The sequence below is a fragment of the Procambarus clarkii genome, chromosome 24, assembly GCF_040958095.1.
Source record: "Procambarus clarkii isolate CNS0578487 chromosome 24, FALCON_Pclarkii_2.0, whole genome shotgun sequence".
NCBI lineage: Eukaryota > Metazoa > Arthropoda > Malacostraca > Decapoda > Cambaridae > Procambarus > Procambarus clarkii.
The window spans coordinates 5,458,702-5,476,352 of record NC_091173.1 but is presented as its reverse complement, the minus strand read 5'-3'; the positions used below and the strand labels follow the sequence as shown (position 1 = coordinate 5,476,352).

Sequence of the window (17,651 nt, the reverse complement as noted above, 5' to 3'; positions counted from 1 at the left end):
TGTTTTGTACTAATTTACTGTTGGTAACCAGTACTTTCCTAATTGCTTGCCTAATTTCTGCTTCTTGTTTGTCCTTTCTGGTTTTGACTTCCAAACACACTTCTTTGATACTTCTTTTCACTTCTTTGGGTGCGGGGATTTGGAGGCTGTACAGATTCCTGGGCGCCCATTATTTTTGTGAGTATGTCTGCTCTTGGGTGTTCTTGGGTTGCTTTGGGCTGCAGGTTGCAGCCTGTTGTCTTGACTTCGCGTTGCGGAGTTTGTGGTGACCCTCTCCCAGGGTCAGTCCTTTCTTTTCTATCTCTTTGGGTATGAAGCTCCAGGGAGCCATAGGGGCTTCCCTCAGAAAACCAGCGTTGAATGTAATGAAACACCATTTTCTGAGTGAGCCCCGGAGGCTCCCTGGCAACCCTCCCTCCCATGTGGGGTTTGTTTTGTTATGCCTACCTTTCTAGGTGCCTAACCCCGGTCGATGGCAGATAAGGAAAACCCTCAATCACAGTGGGGGGTTTTCCAGGGCCATTGCTCCCTGAAACCTTTCTGAAGGGGCCAGGTTCTGGCTCTTGTTCCTAGTAGGTCTAAACTCCATAGTTAGCTAATGTCCCAGTCTAATATAACATACATTAGCCCGATAAGCTCCAGGGAGCCTCCGGGGCTTGGCCAGAAAATGGCGTTTCATTGCACTCAACACTGGTTTTTGGTAACATACAGGAACCAACAAAGGGAAGAGGAAGGGACCTTCTAACTACACCATACCACCTGTTTTTATCCAGAATCAGGCATAAAACTGCACAGTGTCTTGCAGATTGGTGTACTGTACTTGATCAACCTGTCCTCTTAAAAAGAACGTCGCTTTTGGCCGTTTGCCCGTATGGCCGAATTTGGACGTAATTTGAAAATGAAAAAAATATGAAAATAAATTTGGGATTGTTTTTTTCAACAACAGTAAGTTAAGGGTCCTCTGATAGGTTAGGTGGGCAGGAAATTCTCTTAAAGTTGCAAAACGTTATGAAAAACGTTAATTTAAAGTGTCGGCTTATAACCTCTGCGCGTACGCCGGATGACTCAAATAGAAAACGGAACAGAACGTCACTTTTGTGAGTCGATTTCATTTCAAATTACGTCCAAATTTGGCCATATCGCGCATACCAGCCAAAAGTGACGTTATTTTTAAGAGGATGGGTTGACTTGATATCCAAGTGTTATTTTAAATTGCCAGTACTGTACAGTAATAATGCCTTACCCAAGATTTGTTTACATGCAGGGAATAAAAGCGGAAACCCAGAAGGGAGTGCACGTACTCCAGACCGCGGGATAGGAAGACCCAGACCTAATGTTAGAACTGGAAGTCTATTCGAACACCTTGAAGGTAAGAAGCTTCGTCCATCTCCCTCATAATCTCAAATGGATGAGAGGTAGTTTTGTGAGTTCTACTTATTGTTTAAGATTTGTTTAAGACCACTAAATATTATGATTTGTTGCGGGCTGCTGCATTCTAAATATACTGTAGAATATTTTGTATAAAATGCCTTAAAGGTAGTTTTGATTTAATCCCCCTAAGGAGGCCATTTTGTCAGAATAAAGAGTGCTACAGTTTAGTAGATTTAGGATACAGGCAATATTCTTAGTCTGTGAATCTTTATGATTTCTTGTTCATGAGTACATTACCATATTTTGGTTAGTGGTAATCCATTTTCAAATAAATAGATGGAAAATGTGTACCAGATTTATTAAAGGGCCTTATTTTTTACAATTTCATTCTCTTCCATTCAGTTTTTCATTTGTTATTATAACTATTGAAGCACTGTAGTTAATATTGGGAGAGAAGAGAGTGGTGCAAACGTTCAAAATATTATTATTATTATTATTATTATTATTATTATTATTATTATTAAAAGGTTAAATAACATTTATCAAGTTTTTATGTTTAAGTTTATTTTGTGATTTTGGTACTTGTCGAGGATGTTCAATCTCTTCGTTTGATATTCTTTACCATCATCATTTTTGTCAAATATGAAATAAAATTATAAATATTTTAAACTGTTTTACTTGTTAGATGCATAATGTTTGTAGTGCTTATTGATAGTCCTTATGGCAATATGTCTGTAATTCATAATCATGCAAGTACTAACCACAATTGTTGTCATTTTTATGCCTGTGTTTTGCATAAAAAAGGGTACACATCCAGCACAAAAAAAATTTCCTTACTGTAAGTAGACCCCTGCCATAGATGTCCATAAATAGACATTAACTCTGAAAGTGTCTTCTCCTCTCAGAAAGGTGCATGTTTTTCAACTAGCCCAAATTAAATCAATATAAATAAATAAATGTGTTTTATGTATGTGTGTAATTACCTAAGTGTAGTTACAGGATGAGAGCTACGCTCGTGGTGTCCCGTCTACCCAACACTCTTGGTCATATAACGCTTTGAAACTACTAACGGTCTTGGCCTCCACCACCTTCTCACCTAACTTGTTCCAACCGTCTAACATTCTGTTAGTGAAAGTGAATTTTCTTAGATTTCTTCAACATCTGTGTTTAGCTAGTTTAAATCTATGACCTTTTGTTCTTGAAGTTCCAGGTCTCAGGTAATCTTCCCTATCGATTTTTATCAATTCCTGTTACTATTTTGTACGCGGTGATCATATCACCTCTTTTTCTTCTGTTTTCTTGTTTTGGTATATTTATTGCCTCTAACCTCTCCTTGTAGCTCTTGCCCTTCAGTTCTGGGAGCCACTTAGTGGCATGTCTTTGCACCTTTTCCAGTTTGTTGATGTGCTTCTTAAGATATGGGCACCACACAATGGCTACATATTCTAGCTTTGGCCTAACAAAAGTCATGAACAATTTCTTTAGTATATCGCTATCCATTTATTTAAAAGCAATTCTGAAGTTAGAAAGCATGGCATAGGCTCCTCGCACAACGTTCTTTTTGTGGTCCTCAGGTGATAGTTTTCTATCTAGAACCACCTCCAGATATCTTTCTTTATCAGAATTCTTTAAAGATTTCTCACATAATATATAGGTTGTGTGAGGTCTATGTTCTCCTATTCCACATTCCATAATATGGCATTTATTAACATTAAATTTCGTTTGCCAAGTGGTGCTCCATATAATTTTTTTGTCCAAGTCATCTTGAAGGCATGACAATCATCGAAGTCTCTTATCCTTCCTATTATCTTAGCATCATCAGCAAACATGTTCATATAATTTTGTATACCAACTGGTAGATCATTTATGTAGACAATAAACATCACTGGTGCAAGAACTCAACCCTGTGGTACTCCACTTGTGACACTTCTCCAGTCCGATACATTGCCTCTGATTACTGCCCTCATTTTTTTATCGGTCAGAAAATTTTTCATCCATGTTAGAAGCTTACCTGTCACCCCTCCAATATTTTCCAGTTTCCAGAACAATCTCTTATGTGGAACTCAGTCAAAGGCCTTTTTTAGGTCTAGATAGATACAGTCAACCCAACCATCTCTTTTCGTAAAATCTCTGAGTAAATTCGATACACAGGATCTTCCAGATCGAAAACCATACTGTCTGTCTGATATAATATCATTTCTCTCCAGGTGTTCTACCCATTTAGTTTTGATTAGTTTTTCCAATACTTTCACTATTACACTAGTCAATGATACAGGTCTATAATTGAGGGGGTCTTCCCTGCTGCTACTTTTATAGATTGGGACTATTTTAGCCTGTTTCCACACGTCTGCTACGATTCCTGTACACAGGGATGCCTGAAAGATCAGATGAAGTGGAATGCTGAGCTCATATACACATTCTCTCAGAACCCATTATGAAACTCCTGGGCCAACTGCTTTGTTCTTACTGAGCTCCTTTAGCATATCTTCCACTTCATCTCTTGACACCTCTATATGCTCTATGTTGTTTTCTGGAATTCTTATTGTGTTTGGTTCTCTGAAGATTTCATTTTGTACAAACACACTTTGGAACTTTTCATTTAATGTTTTACACATTTTAATGTGGTAATGAAAATATCAATTCTCCAAATTCATTTTTTAATAATGATCTGACACAAGTGTTTCGTCAGGGCTTCTTACATTCTCAAAGACTTCTTTTCACTTAACACTGATGAACTACAGTGGTACCTCGGAATACGAGTGTCCCTGAATGCGAGTTTTTCGGAATACGAGCAGCATTTGCTCGGAAAATGTGCCTCAGAAGGCGAGGGTTACCTCGGAAGGGGAATTTGTTGATACGCGTACAAGCTGACCCAGCGCGTAGTGGTACGGCGATCTTCGCCCCTCACCCCTCAGTTTACCAGTGCCTTGCGCCCAGTGACTATGCCACGTCAATTCTTCATGTGGATTTTCAATGTATTGTTGGATTTTTGGTCATTTGACCATAAAAGTTGTTATTATATATCTCACCATGGGTCCCAAGAAAGCCAGTGGTAAGGTTTAACCTCAGATAATAGTGCAGCGTTTCGGGTGATCGAGTGGCAACACTGAAAAGTGTATACTCTTTTCACTGTCTTGACATTAATTTTCGATGTACGTATTTCATTTTTTTACCAATATGTTCGCAATAGAATGTTCTAGAAGAACATAAGTATAAAATGTCACACAAGGATGCGTTAGACCGGCACCAAATAAAAAACTTCGTCGATTACACTTGTCGTGTCAACAATACAACGGTCTTACCTCGATGGTGCAGTGCTATGCCGTTCTCCCAAATAGACTATGCGGCTATTAGAGAAAACGGAAATTTCATGGGGACATATTTAAACTATCTCAAAGTTGATCGCATAACAAATAGAGTTTATAGAAATATTTTTTCTTGTGACTCGTGAGCGAGTCCACTGTGCGACCTCAACACAATAAGTGGTAATGCTCTTGATCGCCGTGATAACGCTAAAGTGTTAAGAAAATGTGTGAAGTATGGGAAGAATTGCAAAGTTTTGTTGAAAAAACTCACCCAGATAAAGCTGCAGCAGGCCGTTGCATTGACCTTTTAAATGACAATGTGATGTATTACTACAGACAAGTGTTAAAATGAGGGAAAAACAAGTGTCTTTAGACAGATTCTTAGTAAAACAAGCAAGTCCTAGTGGTATGTAGGCAAAACGTGCCAGAGTGTGCATACCAGTGAAGTCCTCACTGCCTGATGTTATAATGGAAGGGGACTCCCCTTCCAAACAGTAACACCTCTCCTCCTCCTCACCATCTTCCATGTGCCAACAGCAGTCATCAGCAAGGTAAGTAATAACTTGAACATAGTTTTGTAGGTTTATTTAGATGAATTAGGTATAAAATTTAGTTTGAAGTGAGGTTTTTGGTGTAGTCAGGAACGAATTAATTCATTTCCCATTATTTCTTATGGGGAAATTAGCTTCGGAATCCGAGCTGACTCCAGGAACGGATTAAACTCTTATACCGAGGTACCACTGTATATATATATAAATATATATATATATATATATATATATATATATATATATATATATATATATATATATATATATATATATATATATATTATTAATAGTATATTTTGGTAGCAGTCTTTCCTGTAGACATATATTATTAAATATGACCGAAAAAGTAAGATTAATAATTCTAACACGAATTTTCTCGATCTTTCTTATGTTTCTTTTCACTGTTGATGGTAATTGAAAAATCAATTCTCCAAAATTCATTTTTATTTCTAGTCTGACGCGACACTTGAGCGCGTTTCGTAAAACTTATTACATTTTCAAAGACTTTAGTTTACACACACACACAACTATAACTGAATAGAGCTTAAACATCTTTGATTTTTATTTTTTATACCTGCATTTGGGTGAGGTGATATGTTACAACAGTTTTGGATGAGGTGAAAACAAACTTTCAACACAAGACAGAACACGAAACAATGGGTATTGAAGGTAAGAATGGAAGTAATTGCAGAGGGCCTATTGGCCCATATTTCTTGATGCTTCTATATTGGAGCGGAGTCTTGAAGTGGGTAGAATATAGTTGTGCATTAATTTACTATAAAACCAAAAAAACGGCCAGCCTACTCATGAGAAAACTCTCCAGACACAAAGCAGAACGCTTTAAAAGAGACCAACGTCGTCTATGCCTTCAAATGCCCTCTTGGGGACTGTAAGCCTCAAAAAACTCAGTATATCGGCAAGACAACAACATCTCTTTCCAGGCATTTAATGATGCATAAGCAACAGGGCTCCATTAAGGAACATATAATCTCTTCCCACAACCAAACCATCACCAGAGAAATCTTAGCAAACAACACAGAAATCATCGATAGATACAGCGATAGCAGGCGGCTTGACATCTGCGAGGCACTACTCATCAAGAAGTCAACACCAGCAATCAACAGCCAATTAATGCACAACTATATTCTACCCACTTCAAGACTCCGCTCCAATATAGAAGCATCAAGAAATATGGGCCAATAGGCCCTCTGTAATTACTTCCATTCTTACCTTCAATACCCATTGTTTCGTGTTCTGTCTTGTGTTGAAAGTTTGTTTTCACCTCATCCAAAACTGTTGTAACATATCACCTCACCCAAATGCAGGTATATAAAAAAAAATCGAAGATGTTTAAGCTCTATTCAGTTATAGTTGTGTGTGTGTGTAAACTAAAGAATTTGAAAATGTAATAAGATTTACGAAACGCGCTCAAGTGTCGCGTCAGACTAAAAATAAAAATGAATTTTGGAGAATTGATTTTTCAATTACCATCGACAGTAAAAAGAAACATAAGAAATATTGAGAAAATTCGTGTTAGAATTATTAATCTTACTTTTTCGGTCATATTTAACAACATATGTTTACAAGAAAGACTGCTACCAAAATATACTAATATGAATATATACAGTGCTTCCTCAGTCTAACAAACCCCGCTCTATAGAATTCCCGGAAGAGCCGAACAAATTGAATACGGTACCAAATGTTCAGTGGAACATATAAATGTTCGATTAAGCGAGGATTGTTCGTCTAAGCGGTCACTGAGGCCGAGCGTTGGAGCTGGCTGTCATCAACTATGATTCGCCAGAGTGTAAACAGTTATATAGTGTTTTATTATCCTTACCCATTGTTTCTAGGGAGAAATGGTAATAAAAATGGTGTCCGGGGGGGGGGGGCGCATTGGTGAGAGAGTTGTTGCCAGGAGGCAAGTGGTGTCAGTGGCTGTAGAGGTAACACGTGACTGGCACCTCCATGCTCCCCCTCCAGCCCCCCCCCCCCCCCACCTTCCCTCCTTCCTGCTGCTTCTGACCACCGGAGACTAGCCACTACCTCACTCTCCTCTCGTCGTCAGATGCCACGAGTCAGTTTAATGATAATTATCTCATTACCTGCGCTGAAAATGGCCTTTTTATTAGAAAATTGTGATATATACAGTAAATATTTTAACACTTTACCGCGCCAAGGAGTTAATTGAATACTATCTGGAGAATTTGCCGTTCGTTTCGGGCGACCGCGCGGCGACACTAAAATGTTTATAATCTTTTCGGTCTGCTCACCTTAATATTCCATGTATGTATTTAAATTTGGTATCAATTTGTTCGCAAGAGAATGCTCTAGAGGAATATATATGTAAAATTTCACCAAACCCGACATGAGACCCGCACCAAATAAAAAACTATGGCAATCGTTAGCCGTGAGCGTCAAACCGCGCTGAAATGTTTGATCTTTTCATGTTTGTCAATCCCAGAATTGTGCTACGTCGTTAATTTTGGTATCACTGTGACTGCAATAAAATTCCCTTCACGGACATATGCATATAAATGTAGAATCATGATCGTGGCCCCCCCGCAAGAGTGTGGGAAGTGGCTGAAGTGTTACCTCTTACTGCACACCTGACGGCAGATGGGCGAAACACCTTTTGAAAAGTGTATATTCTTTCACTGTCTTGACCTTAATTTTCGATGTACGTACTTAAATTTTGTACCAATATGTTCGCAATAGAATGTTCTAGAAGAACATGTGTATAAAATTTCACACAAGGATGCGTTTGACTGGCACCAAATAAAGGAACTTCGTCGATTACACTCGTCGGGTCAACATTTTACAATAGTTTTACCACAAAGATACAAGCGAACTCTGTTCTCCCAAATAGGCTATGTGACTATTAGAGAAAACGAAAATTTAATGGCAAACATGCTTAAATAATCCCCAAGTCGATCGGATAAGAATTGGATTTTATAAAAATATTTTTTTCAATGCACCTCTTGAGGTGCATTCAAGGGAAAAATATGTGTCCTGCTCAAGTGACATATGGGTGCTAAATTGTGCGCAATCTAAAGGCGCTCATTTTAAAACCACTACCAGATTGATCTGATAAAATTTAAATTTTTAACAAATATTTTAATTAGTGACTCAGCGCCGCGTCATCGGAGAGGAATCGGGAGAAAAATGAGTGACGAGAGGTTCAGTCGTTAACGCATCAAAGTGTTAAACAGTTTGAACACATTTCCTTTTCACAGATTTTTTAATACAATTGGCCCCCTCCCCATCCGGCCCGTTGGCGTCGTGAGGGGGCTTGGTGGACGGCTGCCGGAGTGTGATGCTCCGTGGGGCAGTCCTCTGTCCTTTTCTGGCCTTGCACTCCTGCTGCTGTCTTCTCTAATTGTGCCGGATCGCTTTTCCTTTTCCTTATGTTTCGTTTTTCTCCCCCCTCTTCTCCTATCTGCTTGTCGTTTCCTGCCGACCTTTTGCTTGTTTTTGATTATTTCTTTGGACTTCTTCTATTTTCACGCCCGGGTGCTTGAGGAGGCATTCTCTTGCACCCGTAGAACTGTAGTACCCAACGTCTCTAGCGAGGGGAACCTTTTCTTGTCAATCCCCCTTTCGTCGCTGAACCCGATCTCGACGGACTGACGGTTCTTAAGGTGGCGTTTGTGGGGCGTATACTCACGACGCACCCCTAGGGGGCCCCGGCATGATCGGCGATAGCTTCATGTTGGGTGTCCTGCCTCTAATTGTGGCTCCATGGTGGGTATGGGGGCACATTCGTGGATGAATTTCTTTCTCTTCATCTCTATGTCGTTGAATGTTTCCGTTGTACCCTCTCAGGCTCATAGGGTGGGCGACCAAGCCCCCGAGTCGGCCTGTATTGGAAGACCAGGCTCTGTAGCTCCCGCTGCGTTGGGCTTTGACCGTCCTGACTTCTTCCCCCAGCTCCCCTCCCTCCTCTGTGGTTGGGTCGAGCCTCCAGCCCCCGGTGGTGACCACTTCGTCCCCTGGTGCGGCTAAGTCTCTCGTTGTGACTACTGTGCCTTTTGACCCCTATCTAGGGGTTCTCAACGCCGTTCGCGCCCCAGCCGCACTTGCTCGATTCCTTTCCGTGCTGATGCGTATCAGGCCTTGTTTGGTCCTGCTTCATGGGCCAAATACTTTGATCTCCTCCCTCTTGATTCTGCGCCTCCTGACGATTTCTCCCTCCATCGGCATCTTGTAGATTCTGTGGATGCGTCTGTTACTTTCAACCCCACTCGTCTTGGTACACGTGTCGTTGCTGCTCCTTCTCAGGATGCAGCTTCCCGCTTGGCTGCCTTATCTTGCCTTGGCGAGATCCCTGTTCGGGTCTCCAAGAACGTTCAGATGAATGCCAGTGTTGGCACTATTCTCCTCCCACCCCATGTTGCAACCAGTATTCGGAATCTGCAGGATTGCCACGATGATATTCGGCATATCCTTGATGCCCAAGGCCATTCTGTCCTGCAGGTTGACTCGTTTACTCGTCCCCCTCGTGGTTGTCGCCGTCAACCCCTTCGCGTTGTGAAGATCACCTTTGATGGTAGGACCCTTCCATCCTCTTGTCATTCTTGCTGGTGCTAGATGCTCTGTCCAGGAGTATATTCCTTCTCTTCGACTTTGTAACAAGTGCTGGAGGTTTGGGCATGGTGCCCTCCGCTGCTCTCTGTCCTTTGTGTGGGAGTGAAGGTCACTCTAAGTCGGAGTGCACTTCTCCCCAAGCTCGCTGCCTCAACTGCGGTGAGGCCCATCCTACCTTCTCCCGTGCCTGTGTCCATTACAAGCTTGAGGCAGCCGTCCTCAACCTGAAGCACCGGGAGCGTTTATCTTTTCCTGAGGCGAGGCGCCAGGTTCGCCGGCTCCCGCCTTATACTAACATCTCTTATGCTCGCGTGTTGCGCTCTTCCTCTCCTCGTCCTTTTCCCCTTCCTCAGACTCGCAACCGTTTCTGGGCCTTGGACCCTGATACGCCCACTGCCCCCTCCTCTGTCCCTTTGTGTTCTGTCCCGAGGGGTCCCCCTCCTGGTCCTCTGTCTGGGGTTCCCCTTCTTTCTACCCGGTCTGTCATGTCTCCTGTGTCTTCTTCCTCGTCCCCCTCCGATCCTCCTTCCCATCCTCTTCCTCCATCTATCGGCTCTCCCCGCCGCCTGTCGGTGCAGGCGGATGTCCATCGCTCTCCTAACGGCCGTCGTGTGTGCTCTCGTTCAGCTTCTCCTGTTGAGACACTGGAATCCGTTGCCCGGTACGTAGTTGCTGGGACATCAGTCTCTTTAAGTCAGAAGCGTAAGCCTGGCTCCTCTCCTTCCTCCTCCCCAGTGGGTAAGAAGGCTTCGCTTTCTTCCTCACCACCTACTTCTGGCTCTGTTGCTCCTTCCCCTCCCGTTTCAGTGATTGCGCCCCCTGTTCCTGCTATGGAGGTTTCTTTGGCCCCTGCTTCCCTTTCGGTTGCTGATCTTGCTGGGGTGCGCTCCCCTCTTTCTACTCCCCCTCTTCCTGCTTCTGTCCTTGACTGCTCCTCTCCGTTGTCTCCTCCTCTTCCTCCTCCTCCTCTTCCTCCTCCTCCTCCTCCTCCTCCGGACCCCGCCCGCCCACCTCTGATCTGTTCTCCCGTTTCCTTCCCTCCGTCTTTGCTCAGTTTACCCATGCCCCCTAACCCTGATTTTGCTGACCCTGATCCCGACCCTGATATTCTTTAACGTGCTCTGTTGCTCTTTCGCCTTTGTTTCTTCCTTGTTCTCTGTTTTTGTCCTTTCTCTTCTCGTCGTTGTCCATTCTTCAATGGAACGTTCGAGGTTATTACGCCAATTTCCTCGAACTCCAACTTCTGATTTCGCGGTTTTCGCCCCTTTGTGTCTGTCTCCAGGAGCCGATGCTTGGTGCTCGTCCTGGTCGTTTTCGTGGCTATTCCTTTCTCTCCCCCCCCCCCATCCCCCAGCCGTTGCTGGGGCTTCTAATTCTTCTGCTCTCTTGATTCGTGCTGATGTTCCCTTTGTTCCTTTACTTTTTTCTTCGCCTCTCCATTGTTCTGCTGCTCATATCTTTGTGGGAAAATGGTACACAGTTTGTTCCATTTATCTCCCCCCGAGTGTCCCGCTCTCTCTTGCTGATTTGAAACACCTCCTAGACTCCTTGCCGGAGCCTGTGCTCCTGCTGGGTGACTTCAATTGTCGTCATTCTCTTTGGGGTGACGTTCTGACGAATACCCGGGGTCGCCTTCTTGAGCCGTTTCTCCTCTCTTCTTCCCTGTCTCTTCTGAATTCTGGTGAGCCCACTCATTTGGACTCTCGGACTCGCACCCTTTCTTGTCTTGATCTTTCTCTCAGCTCTTCTTCTCTTTACTTAGATTTCACGTGGCAGGTTCTTGATGACCTCCATGGAAGTGATCATTTCCCCATCCTTGTTTCCTTTTTCTCTTTTCGCCCTTCCCTCTCTTTCCCTAGGTGGCAGTTTGCTAAGGCAGACTGGACCCTATTTACCCTCAGTGCTGCTCTCTCTGACCTCTCCCTTCTGCCTCTCTCCCGCGCTCTCCTCCTTTTTCATGACACTGTCTTCAATGCTGCCCTCCGCTCTATTCCTCGCTCTTCCTCTCGGGGTCCACGGAAGTGCGTTCCCTGGTGGAATGCGGACTGTGCTCGGGCTGTCCGCTGTAAGCGTGCAGCCTGGAAGAGGCACCCCCGTAGGCAGACGACCGATTCTTTTCTTTTCTTTCGGAAAGCGAGTGCGGTGGCCCGTAGGGCCATCCGTACGGCTAAACGTGAATGTTGGGCATCTTATGTCTCAACAATTACGTCCGAAACCCCTCTGACCCAGATCTGGAAGCATATCCGCAAGATAGCGGGTAAGTTCGTTCCCGATGTTTCACCGGTCCTTCACCTCCATGATACTCTTGTGGCGGACCCGTTGCAGGTCGCTTCCGTACTGGGTTCCCACTTTTCTTCTGTTAGCTCTGTTAGAAGGGATCATTATAGGGAAGCTGAAGATGAGTGCAGAAATCTAAAGGACGAGACTCAGGGACAGGTCTTCATCTTCCCCAATCTTTCCTTCTTTGTAAACCTGTCCTTGAGTCTCGTCCTTTAGATTTCTGCACTCATCTTCAGCTTCCCTATAATGATCCCTTCTCTCTCTCTGAACTTCGTTCTGCCCTGGCCCTCTGCGGTTCTACGGCGGCAGGCTCCGATGGTATTCATTATGAGATGCTTCGCCATATCCCTCCGTGCACGTCTCGGTATTTACTGAATCTGTATAATCGGATCTGGGAGTCGTCGTCAGTCCCTGAGGACTGGCTCGATGCCGTTGTCCTCCCTGTTCGCAAACCGGGGTCTCTGGGTACTTTCCCTAAGGACTTTCGCCCTATTGCTCTCACAAGTTGTGTCTGCAAACTCTTTGAACGTATGGTTAACGTTCGTCTGATGTGGTTCCTGGAACACCATCACCTCCTCTCCCCTTCTCAATTTGGTTTCCGCAAGTGCCGCAGCACGACAGATGTCCTGGTGAACTTGGAGGTCTATATTCGTACTGCTTTTGCTGCAAAGACCTCCGTTGTTGCCATCCTTTTTGACCTGGAAAAGGCTTACGACACCACTTGGCGATATCATATTCTATCTCAACTTCATTCTTTTGGCCTTCGTGCTCATCTCCCTCTCTTTCTCCGCAGCTTCCTCTCTCGTCGTTCCTTTCGGGTGCGACTTGGTACCGCTCTCTCTGCCTCTTTTCAGCAATACGAAGGTGTGCCCCAGGGTAGTGTTCTGAGCACTACTCTTTTTCTGGTTGCCCTCAATGGTCTTCTTTCCTCTCTTCCTTCTGGTGTCTTCTCCGCTCTCTATGTCGATGATCTTACCCTTTGCTGTCAGGGTGATGATTCGCCTCTCCTTCAGCGCCGGCTTCAACTTGCAATTGATGCCGTGTCATCTTGGGCCACCGATCATGGCTTCAAGTTCTCTACTTCTAAGACTTGTGCCATGACTTTTACGCGGAAACGAGTCGTTCTTTGTCCCTCTTTGTCACTTTATGGTCATCCCCTTGAATACAAAGATTCCGCGAAGCTTTTGGGGTTATTCCTTGACACTCGTTTGTCTTGGTCTCCCCATATCTCTTACCTACGTGTTGAGTGCTCTAAGGCCCTTACCCTCCTTCGGGTCTTATCCCATACTTCTTGGGGGGCAGATAGGCGCACTCTCCTTGCTTTACATTCCTCTCTCGTCCTGTCTAAGCTCGATTATGGTTGCCCTGCTTACTCGTCTGCTTCTCCTTCTACTCTTCGCCGTCTTGATGCTTTGCACCATACTGGGTTGCGCCTCAGTTCTGGTGCCTTTCGTTCGACTCCCATCCTTAGCTTGTATGTTGACACAGGCTTCCTGTCTCTCCAGGACCGCCATGATCGCTACTGTCTTCGCTATCTTGCGTGGTCCTTGCAACATCCTTCCTCTCGCCTCTGTCATGCTTTGACTTTTACCCCTCCTGCGGTACCTGTTCCTCTTCACCACCTTCCCCTTTCTGTCCAGTTATCTCGCCTACAGGATTCTCTTTCCGTTCGTATTTCTGATGTTTCTCCTCGTGTTGTTCCTTCTTTGCCCCCGAGGAGAGTCCCTCTTCCGCGGTTTTGTACATCCTTGACCCGTATCACTAAAGCTTTTACCCCTCCTACGGTTCTAAAACGCCTTTTCCTCGAGCACTTTTCTTCTCACTCCCGCTCCGTTTCTGTCTTCACCGATGGGTCTAAGTCTGCAGATGGTGTTGGCTACTCTGTTGTTTTTCCTGATTGCACTTATATGTGTCGCTTACCTCCGGAGACTAGCATCTTTACAGCAGAGCTTTATGCTATTCTCTATGCTCTTCGTCTCCTGCTTTCTCGTTGTCAGTCTTCCTTTGTAGTTGTTGTTGACTCTCGTAGTGCCCTCATGGCTCTCGGGTCCTTTAATCTGGTTCATCCAGTAGTTGTCGAGATCCAGCATTGGCTGTTTCTTGTTCACAGTAAATTTAAGTCGGTTGAGTTTTGTTGGGTTCCCAGCCATATTGGTGTGTCTTTAAATGAGCGTGCGGATGCTGCTGCCAAGGAAGCTGTCCGCTCTTGTCCCATCTCTCGTAAAGGTATTCCATATTCCGACTTTTACCCGGTTATCCATTCCTCCGTCCTTACCCGTTGGCAGGCTTCTTGGTCGTCTGTTACTGGTAACAAACTACGTACTCTTAAATGTTGTGTTTCCTCGTGGCCGTCCTCCTACCACCGTAACCAGTGTTGGGAAACGGCTCTGGCGAGGTTGCGTATTGGCCATACTCGCTTAACCCATGGTCACTTGATGGAGCGCCGCCCTGCTCCTTATTGTCCTAGTTGCGTTGTCCCTCTTACGGTCGTGCATGTCCTTCTTGAATGTCCTGACTTCCAGGACGAGCGTGTGTCTTGCTTTCTGACCGCCCCTCGCGGTCACCTGTCCCTCAATAGAATTCTTGGTGACTCGGATACTTTTGATATCGTTCGCCTTATGCGTTTTAGTTCCCGTATTGGCATCCTTGGTGATATTTAGCGCCCTCTGATTATTCTGCACATTTGATGGTGCTACATAGCCTTCCCGGTTTGGTGCCTTCTTTTGATAATTATTTACTTAATACAATTGGGGTGTAGATAACAGCTGGCATTGTGTGGCCGGCCGGTCGCTCCCTGAGCCATTGGGGGTGGGGGGGGGTGGGAGGGGGAGGTGTGTTTCCGAGATCCCTCCCTCCCTCCATCTAACAGCCTACGCACTGTACTGTAATATATTAGGTATTAATACAGTACTGTACTGTATAAAATGAATAAAACTTCAAAACAGCCAATATTTTATTAGTTATAACAACAAACAATATTATTTGAAAACAATTTGTAAGTATTTAGAATAAATTTTGAGTAGGCCAATAAAACAAGCACAGGTCGTGTGAACGTTAGGCCTTGGTGAGGTGGCTGGCACCATTTCAGGTGGTGTCAGGGGAGACAGGTGGTGGCAGGGGGAGGCAGGTGGTGGAAAGAGGCAGGTGGGATCAGTGGTGGAAGGTGTTGTCAGGGGAGGTGGAAGTGGAGAGAGAAGGGTGCTGACCACGCATGGCTGCCAAACCTCTCATTCATTCTCTATTAAAAATCTCAATCTTAGCTGTAAAATATTTATGCCAAAATATGTTAATTTTCGTGTATTAATATACATTATTAATAATTAACATGTTTTATGTAGAAAACAATAGCTGACTTGGCATTGTGGTAGTGTGTATGGCCAGGTACCTGGGGGTGGGGGGGGGGGAGGTCCTGGAGGTGTGAGAGGAGACCTGTCAACCCATCAATTTTTTTTTTGTCCAGCGAGTTGAGACGCTTCCAAGCCTGCTGCTTCAATACACCCCCATGGATGGTGTGGTTTGGGTGGTGTGGGTGGTTGTGGGTGTGGTGAGGGGTGTGGGGGATGGTGTGGGTGGTGGGGCAAATGGTGTTAGTGGTGTTGGGGATGGTGTGGGGGATGGTGTGAGTGGGGTGGAGGATGGTGATTCTCGCATCTCAGATTATTATCAACACCAAAAGAGCATGAAAGTTATTATAATGTAGCACCGCACAACAAGAAACAAACTAAAATTCAAAAGTTTTTGGTACAGTTTCACAGTAGGCCTACAGGACCAGCACTAGCAAGGACTCCCTTCATGAGTCAGGTGCAATGTTTTCTAATGCTAATGTGTCCTGGCATATGTAAAAAAAAAAAAAAAAAAAAAAACAGAAGGTTGTTGGGGCCGGACAGATGGAACGAATTCCACACTGGAACGAATCGGCTTTGCCCCATATAGTTCGTTCAAGTGGGGACACACTGTATATACAATGGGGCCTCAACTTACGATGCTAATCCGTTCCTAGAGACGGATCGTAAGTCGAAATATCGTAAGTCGAAGCGATTTTTCCCATAAAAATAAAGGGATTTGAATTAATCCATTCCCCACCCTCCAAAATATTAACATACAAATACATTTTATACTGAATACAATGTTTTTTTCTAACTACAATACAGTACCAAAGTTTCTCTTACCTTTATGGAGGGCTCTTGATGGCGTATGGAAGATAGTGATGAGGGGGAAGGAGGAGAGTTGTTACTGTTTGGAAGGGGAGTCCCCTTCCATTATCACATCAGGCAGTGATGTTTTCTCTGGGGTACTCTCTCTCTCTCTCTCCTACGTTTTGCCTGAATACCACTAGGACCTGGTTGTGGTTCAGTGCTTGTTTGTCTCACTACAATTTTGTCAGGAGACATTTATTTTTCCCTTCTTTTTAACATTTGTCATGTAATGATGCATCACAGTGTCATTGAATAGGTTAAGGCAACGACCTACTCCAGCTTGATTTGGGTGAGTCGTTTCAGTAAAGGTTTGCCATTCTTCCCATATTGCACACATTTTCTTAATTTTTATTTCTCCCCGGAAGAAATTTCCTCAGCTGCCTCTTCATGCTGCTCCTTTTGAAGGGCTTGGAGTTCTTCGGTGGTCAGTTCTTTGTTGTGTTCTTCCACCATCTCCACATCAGCACCATCCAACTCCAAACCAATTGCCGACCCAGTGAAATAATTTCCTCAACGAGAGGGACTTCAGGTTCAGGCTCAAACCCCTCAAAGTCTCGTTCTGCAACACATTCAGGCCACAGTTTTCTCCAGCCAGAGATCATGGTTCTTACAGTCACTTCTTGCCAGGCTTTGTCAACAAGTTTTAAAGCACTATAAATGTTAAAATGGTTTTTCCAGAACTCTTTGAGGGTGAGATTTGTGGCATCCGTCACTTCGACACATCTCCGGAAAAGTGCCCTTTCATAAAGTTTCTTAAAATTGACAATTATTTTCTGGTCCATAGGCTGAAGTAGAGGAGTGGTGTTGGGAGGAAGGAACTTTATTGTAACAAAACTAAATTCCTCCATCAATGAATCCTCCAAACCTGGAGGATGTGCAGGAGCATTGTCGAGGAGAAGCACAGCCTTGAGTAGCAAACTGTTCTCCTACAAATATTTTTTGATGGCAGGGCACACCACCTCATTCAGCCACTCTGTAAAAAATTGCCTAGTCACCCATGCCTGAGCATTAGCCTTCCACATCACACACATTTTGATTTCTGCACATTATATTTTTTTTAAATCCTTGGATTCTCGGAATGATACGCAAGCAAGGGTTTAATTTTCAAATCGCCACTCGCATTACCACACAACACAAGAGTAAACCGATCTTTCATAGGCTTGTGGCTTGTGTCCGGGCAATGACTTCTCCTCCTTGGTAATGTATGTTTTCTTTGGCAATCTTTTCCAGAATAGCTCTGTCTCGTCACAATTAAACACTTGTTGTGGTAGGTATGCCTCACTCTGCACAAAATCTTTAAATTCGCCAATGAATCTTTCAGCCGCTGGTTTGTCTGCTGGCAGCCTCCCCATGCCTCACAA

At 44.2% G+C, this 17,651-nt stretch overlaps 1 protein-coding gene across 6 annotated transcripts in view; it reads left to right on the top strand.

The window, feature by feature from the left end:
• Positions 1-17,651, top strand: part of LOC123761783 (uncharacterized) — a 235,395-nt gene that overhangs the window by 168,038 nt on the left and 49,706 nt on the right. For all 6 annotated transcript variants that reach the window (XM_069330505.1, XM_069330506.1, XM_069330504.1 and 3 more), the window contains one exon: positions 1,265-1,369. In XM_069330505.1, coding sequence (XP_069186606.1) covers positions 1,265-1,369 — 105 coding nt within the window. The remainder of the gene's footprint in view (positions 1-1,264; positions 1,370-17,651) is intronic.